The sequence below is a fragment of the Aquarana catesbeiana genome, linkage group LG06 (assembly GCF_042186555.1).
Source record: "Aquarana catesbeiana isolate 2022-GZ linkage group LG06, ASM4218655v1, whole genome shotgun sequence".
Lineage (NCBI taxonomy): Eukaryota > Metazoa > Chordata > Amphibia > Anura > Ranidae > Aquarana > Aquarana catesbeiana.
In genome coordinates, this window is record NC_133329.1 from 22,002,468 (window position 1) to 22,010,281 (window position 7,814).

A 7,814-nucleotide genomic window follows, 5' to 3' on the forward strand; every position below is an offset into this window, starting at 1 on the left:
GCATGCCCTCAACATGGGGGGTGGGTGCTTTGGGGGAGGGGGCACCCTGCGGGGCCCCCCCCCAAAGCACCTTGTCCCCATGTTGATGAGGACAAAGGCCTCTTCCCGACAACCCTGGCCGTTGGTTGTCGGGGTCTGCGGGTGGGGGGCTTATCGGAATCCGGGAGCCCCCTATAATAAGAGGGCCCCCAGATCCCGGCCTCTCCACCCTATGTGAATGAGTATGGGGTACATGGTACCCCTACCCATTCACCCAGGGAAAAAGTGTAAATAATAAAACACTACACAGGTTTTTAAAATATTTTATTAAACAGCTCCGGGGGGGGATCTTCCTCCGGCTTCGGGGGTCTTCTTCCGGCTTCGGGGGTCCCTCCGGTTCATCTTCTCCCGGCGTCCGGTTGGTTCTTCTCCGCTCTCTTCTCCCGGTGTTCCAGTTCTTCGGCCAGCTCCTCCACTGTCTTCAGGTAGCTCTCTTGCCAGCGGAGGTCCGGACTTCTTGTCTTCTGGGCTTCTGGGCTTCTTGTCTTCTCTTCTCTTCTCCAGATGTTGACACGACGCTCTCTCCGGCTGGACTGCTCTCTGAGGGCTGCGTTGTGACTTATATAGGCAGAGACCCCGCCCCCTTTTGATGTCACAGTCCCTGGGCATGCTGGGACTGTGACGTTTTAGGGGGCGTGGTCAACATCACCCAGTGACCACGCCCCATAAAACGTCAGTCCCAGCATGCCCAGGGACTGTGACATCAAAAGGGGGCGGGGTCTCCGCCTATATAAGTCACAACGCAGCCCTCAGAGAGCAGTCCAGCCGGAGAGAGCGTCGTGTCAACATCTGGAGAAGAGAAGTGAAGACAAGAAGCCCAGAAGCCCAGAAGCCCAGAAGACAAGAAGTCCGGACCTCCGCTGGCAAGAGAGCTACCTGAAGACAGTGGAGGAGCCGGCCGAAGAACTGGAACACCAGGAGAAGAGAGCGGAGAAGAACCAACCGGACGCCGGGAGAAAATGAAGCAGAGGGACCCCCGAAGCCGGAAGAAGACCCCCGAAGCCGGAGGAAGATCCCCCCCTGGAGCTGTTTAATAAAATATTTTAAAAACCTGTGTAGAGTTTTATTATTTACACTTTTTCCCTGGGTGAATGGGTAGGGGTACCATGTACCTCATACTCATTCACATAGGGTGGGGGGGCCAGGATCTGGGGGCCCTCTTATTATAGGGGGCTCCCGGATTCCGATAAGCCCCCCGCGTGCAGACCCCGACAACCAACGGCCAGGGTTGTCGGGAAGAGGCCCTTGTCCTCATCAACATGGGGACAAGGTGCTTTGGGGTGGGGGGGCCCCGCAGGGCGCCCCCTCCCCCAAAGCACCCACCCCCCATGTTGAGGGCATGCGGCCTGGTACGGTTCAGGAGGGGGGGCGCTCGCTCGTCCCCACCCCCTTTCCTGACCGGCCAGGCTGCGTGCTCGGATCGGGGTCTGGTCTGGATTTTAGGGGGGACCCCATGCCGTTTTTTCAGCGTAGGGGGGTTCCCCTTATAATCCATACCAGACCTAAGGGCCTGGTATGCCCCACGCTCGCCGCAATAGGAAATTTTGTTTTTCCTATTGCAGCGAGCGCGAAATGCAATACCCTGCCCTCGCGTTGTATCTGGTCCGTTGGACCAGCATACACACGAGCGGGCTTTCCATTGGACCAGCACACAGACGAGTGGACTTTCCGCCCGAAACTGAGTCCGACGGAAAGATTTAAAACTTGTTTCAAATCTAGGTCCGGCGGGCTTTTGGGAAAAAGTCCGCCGGAAAAGTCCGCCGGAGCCTACACACGGGCGGATTGTCCAGCACACTCTGGTCCGCCAGACCAAGTATGCCGGAAAGTCCGACCGTGTGTACGTGGCATAAAGGTGCTCATTGGATGTTGGGCCTCTCTATGCATTTAGGCTGTGAAAAGCCTCATACATAAGGTATCTCCATACTCGGGAAGCATAGCATAGAATTTGTTTTGGGGTGTAATTATAAGTATGCCAATGCTTTGTGTAAGACATAACTTGTTAAACAGACAACTTTGTGAGAAAAACTCACAATCCATCTTACTGAATACCCTTGGCTATCCACTTTCCAAAAAGGGGTCATTTGGGGGGTATTTGTACAGTTCTGACATTTTAGGGCCTCAAGAAGTCAGATAAGCAGTCAGTGCATCAGGACTGATCAATTTTTAAATATATATATATATATATATATATATACACAGGGCTTTTTTTTCTCGAAAATAGGTGCAGGAACTCCCCCTTTACAAATCGCCCCTTGTCTCCACCCCCTACCCACCTCCTGCATCATTCCTTGGTTCCACCCCTTAGCCACCTCCCAGTACTGCCCCTTTTATAGAATACAGAACTAAGTAACAATTAAGGTACTAAGTCATTTGTATGGAATGTGTTAATGATAACAAGAAAAGCAGTAAAATAGGCCCCATGCAGCCAGCAATGATAGATCTCCCAGCAACAATGGACAACCTAAAACAAAATACCCCCGACCCCAGCAATAAAAGATCCCCAGCGGCAATAACAGATCTTCCTGCAGCAAGCACCAATAGACTCCCCAGCAGCCAACAACAATGGATTTTCTGCAACAAAATAAGCCCCTCCCCCTGCAACAATAGACTTGTAGCAGCAACAACAGATTTTTAGCAACAGTAGACCCCCCCGCCCCGCAAATATAGATTTAATAGACCCTAAATTACATTCAGTGCTGGAGGTGCCGGAACTGCTTTCCCCCGCGTTTCCGCTGAAAAAAGCTATATATATATATATATATATATATATATATATATATATATATCTATCTTAGTTTGTAGACTCTATTATTTTTACACAGACTAAATAATACACTCTGCACTCTGATTTTGGTTATTTTACCAAAGAAAAGTAACAGAATACATTTTGGCCTACATTTATGAAGAAAGATTTTACAAATTTTTGGTATTTTTTCATTTATGTGACAAAAAATAAGTTGTGAATATATATCGCCAAAAAAGCACTATCTGTCTCAAAATAAATGATAAAATTGCATTTGAGTTTAGTGTTGCATGGCTGAGTAATTGTCATTCAAAGTGTGACAGTGCTGCAATCTGGAAAATGGCCTGGGGAGGAAGGGGGTGAAAGTATCTGATTTTGAGGTGGTTAAAAATTGAGTTTTGGTGTTTTAGGATTGGTGTTTTTTTTAATTCCTTTAGATCTTTTATTGTGTTTGATTTGTTAGGGTCTTTTATTTTTTTTTTGTTTGTTTGTTTTCAGGGTCAGCAGCAGCAGTAGCAGTTTGAAGTTGTTGGTGATACAGCAAAAGCTACCCTTTGTTTGAAGTGGAGTCCCACATACTATTGAAGTCCAGCTTAGTCCTATAGAGCACCACAGTGTCAAGGGTTCCAAAGCACCACATGTCCTATACAGCTCTTCACATAGCTGTAAATAAAACCAGGGAAAACCCCTAAAATCTTATCCATTTTTCTCTTGGTGTCAGGAAAACTGACAACAAAGGCACAAGCTCAGTTGAAGAGTCAGCACCACATCCTCATTTAACAGACATGCAAAAATAGAAAAGAGCTGGGACTTTATAGGTGCTGAAATCTTCTCTTAGAATAATTATCCATACACAATCATGGGTTAAAGTGGTTGTAAACTCACTTTGAAAAAAAAAAAAAACTAACACCTGCAAAACAAAGGCATAATAAGCTAGTATGCATAGCATACTAGCTCATTATGTGATACTCACCTGAGATCGAAGCCCTCGCTGCAGTGCCCGTACACAGCACCGGCCGGCGACATCACTCCCGGGGGGCTACTTCCGGGTATCACGGCTCCAGCACTGTCATTGGCCGGAGCGGCAATGACGTCATTCCCGCACATGTGCGTGGGAGCCACTGGTAACGGCACACTCACTGAAGCAAAAGGCACATACGTGTCATTGCTTCAGTGCGGATGTGCCGATGACGTCGGCACATGCAATTACAGGGGATATCTCCTAAACCGTGCAGGTTTAGGAGATATCCTGGGTAGCTACAGGTAAGCCTTATTCTAGGCTTAACTGTAGCAAAAAGTGGTCTGTGAGGTTTACAAGCACTTTAAAAAGAATCATAAAAGTGTGTCTAATGTTCATGATAGATACCAAAACTTGTTAGAACTTGATGTGATTCACGCTGATAGCAGAGGAAGGAGATGGTAGACAGAAATGACACTCAGTGCTCTTAATTGAGACAAGTACACACTATAGAGGGGTATGCTTTGTTCATATGTCATGACTGAGGTTTACAACCACTTTAAATATCTACCTTTATTTAAAAGTCAGGTTCATATCCTTGTCTACTTTCTTTATTTTTTTTTTTTATAACATTTTATAATTAACAGTGGACATTACACAGGGGTGACATCAGGCAAATACATCAGGCAAATATAGAGAAAACAAAAATCAAGGAAACTTGAAGAACACTGTGTTTCAATGTCAACAAACTTGCAGTTAAGCAGGGCACAACTGTGCTAGGACATTCGACATTATTGGTAGGTCGACCTAACAATAAAAACAACAGCAGGTATATCCACCCCCTATGAACTTCTAGTAAGCGGACATCAATCGTTCTGGAGTTCAGACCATCTATTTGCAAAAATCCCTGGAAAGCATCCACAAACAAAGATAGTAAGAAAAGGGACAAGAAAATAGGAAATCAGATCAGAAGAGTGATCGATCCTGGGCTCTCCACTCCCAGTGGCAGACGATACTTCTTTAAGTGGCTGGAAGAAGGTAGAGGAACCATCAAGGGGGGTCCTCCAGTAAATGTCAACACTTCCATACCACCTTATGACTTTCTGCCCTGTCAGAAAGACATGCTGTGAGAGACTCCGTAAGTTCCACATTCATAATCATTGCATATAGTTCCACAGAGGTAGGTGGGGTTTGTTTTTTCCAGTGAAGCGCCACCAATCTAGTTTACCATAAGAATATGGCAGGCTAGCTTCTTAGTAAGTTTAGGCAGCCTGGGTGGGAGTCTTCCTAATAGAAGGGTTTTGGGGTAGAAAGGGAAGTCCAAGTTAAATAGGCATTGGAGAAGGTCCTGAACTATCCACCAACATGGTTCTAGAAGGGAACAGTGCCAGTAAATATGTAGCAGAGTGCCTCGACTCCTACGGCACTTCCAACAATGATCCGAGGCAGTAGGATATATGACTCGGGGGTGCGAAGGAGTTACCAAAAATAAAGTATTTTATAAGTATTCTACTCATAAGAGTATATATTAAGCTTTTAGCCGCTTGGGACCATATCACCCCCTCTTGGGACCTCCCCCTCGATTGCTTGTTCCCGCTTATGCATATAACTATGTTTTCCCTAAGGATACTCCTTAGCTACTTTCAAAGGAAAAACCCATTAAAGTGTGTATTAGGATTACAAATATCAAATATCTAAAATAAAGACCCAGCAAATCAGTTAAAATACAAGCAGCCCCGAGACTAACAATATTGTTGTGTAGTTCTCCTTCAGTGATAGTTCATGGCATGGAGGCAATTCTGGAGAGTTTTCTGCAGAGCGCCTTTTAGGTCCCTGTTTCTCAGGCTGTATATAATTGGGTTTAGGAGGGGGGTGACAACTGTGTAAAATAAAGAGACCAATCTACCTGCCAGAGAATCCTTAGTTTTGGGGTGAAAGTAGTTGAAAAAACCAGTCCCATAAAAGATGAAGACCACCATGAGGTGGGAACTGCAGGTGGAGTAAGCTTTCCGTCTTCCTTCCTTCATTTTAATTTTCAGGATGGTTTTGAAAATGTAGCCATAGGAGAGGAAAGTAACGAAAGAGCTAGTGACTCCAACACCTACAGTGTCAACATATAAAAGTAAATAATTGAGGTAAGTGTCAGAACATGATAGTCGAAGAAGCTGAAATAATTCACAGAACAAGCCAGGAATGATGGTTGTGTGATCCGGGAAAGCCAGTCTCAGTGTCATAAACGTGTGTACAAAACAACAGACAAATCTGAAGAGCCAAGAAAAGAACGCTATCTGAACACACGACCGAATGCTCATCATGGTCATATAACACAAAGGATGACAGATGGCAACATAGCGGTCATAGGACATCAAATTAAGTATTAAGAACTCGATGCTGCCAAACCAGGTGAAGAAGAAGACCTGGGAGATACAAGTTGGGTATGAAATCAGTCTGTTTCCAGTAAAGATGTCAAAAGACAAATGAGATGTGGAAATGGAGGAAGTGAAGATGTCTAAAACTGAGAGGTTTCCCAGAGAAAAGTACATGGGGGTGTGCAGGTGGAAGTCTGAGACCACCAGGAAAACGATGAGAAGATTCCCAACCAGTGTTGCCACATAGATGAGGAGGATCAGCAGGAATGCCAGGATCTGAGAATCCTTGAGTTCTGACAGGCCAAGCAAAATTAATTCAGACTGAGAAGTTTGATTTCCCATCAGAACCAAATAATTCACTAAGAGAGGGAAAGATAATGTGAGGATTTAGGAAGGCATTATACTGAAGACTACACCTTTCACGAGACTGTAAATGATCATTCACACCAATAGAGTGCCAGCAAACTAGAGCCTTGCCTTCCAGGCTCAATATTTAGCAGAAAGTCCAAAAGTGGGGCTGCAGCTTATAAAGAGTTTATGTAATTTTAAAAATAGCAATACATACTGGTGTCAGATCAAACAATTAACCCTTCATTGGGCCAAAAATCAGATCCACTATAACAAGCAAACAGTGAATATGTTTGTTTCAATCCATTCAATCATTCAATAATTAAGTCAGGAGAAACAAACCAACAATGAGCAGAAAGCAGAATGTAAAAGCTGCAATATTCCCACCTTCATTGCAAAAATACCTCCAGTGATTGTATATACTGTATAAATCTGCAAAAAAAAAAAACATGAAGAATCCAAAATAAATCATCCAAATAAATATCAAATTCATGATTCAAACCAAATGGATATCGGAGATTTCATATGTGGATCCAGAAGACCTCTTTTCTCAATAGAACATGATTCGGTAATCATTGTTGTAGTCACTGTTGTCACTAACAGTGGGAGGGGCTTAAAGGAGCATTAAATACCAGGAGTGCATTACATACAGATTGCAGAGTTGGGGGGGGTGTTGCATCCAAAGTTGTTTGGACGTGTGCACTGCATACAGAATGCAGAGTTCGGGGGTGCGCTGCATACAGAGCACAAAGTTCACTGGTGCGCTACACACTGCTGCTTACCTCTGCATCACCCATCCACATCTCACTTTCACCCCCTCTCATCAGCTCTGACCTCTGAATGCAACCCCTCCCTCCACTACACCCATCTTCTCCCCCCCTCCTTAAAAGCTCCACCATTTTCCTTGTGTCTTACTTTTGTTACTATATTAAGCTGAAGCACCCAGCCAGCTCTAGTACCTCCCTACATACTGCAGTTGGTGATGCATCTCTCACTCACAAGGAGATCCTCCAGTGGGGCTGTCGGCATCTGCACTGCACCCCAGACACCTGCATCTCCCTTGTCCCCCATCCTGCACTCAGTGGGAGCCACTCAGGAGATCAGATCTGTGGGAGCCTTTGGGAGACAAGTTGTCACTTGTAAACACAGAAGCAAGACTTAAGTATTTACAAGTGATTGTAATGAGCAGGGAGCAGAGGCCCTGAGCCAGAGGTGGTGCAACTGAGTTCTACCAAGTTTCAGCTGAAAAAAAAGCCCTGTATATACAGTATCTGACAAAAGTTAGTACACCTCACATTTTTGTAAATATTTTCTTCTATCTCTTCAAGTGACGACGCTGAAGAAATGACACTTTGCT

General features: G+C 45.1%; 1 protein-coding gene across 1 annotated transcript; it reads right to left on the bottom strand.

The window, feature by feature from the left end:
• Window positions 1-5,509: 5,509 nt before the first annotated feature.
• On the bottom strand, window positions 5,510-6,451 carry LOC141147884 (olfactory receptor 1J2-like). Its single transcript, XM_073635047.1, has one exon. It carries the CDS (start codon window positions 6,449-6,451, stop codon window positions 5,510-5,512), a length of 942 nt encoding a protein of 313 aa, XP_073491148.1.
• Between the last annotated feature and the right edge of the window lie 1,363 nt (window positions 6,452-7,814).

Coding starts and splice junctions, on each gene's coding strand:
- LOC141147884 (XM_073635047.1), bottom strand. CDS start 6,451: ATGGGAAATCAAACTTCTCAGTCTGAATTAATTTTGCTTGGCCTGTCA.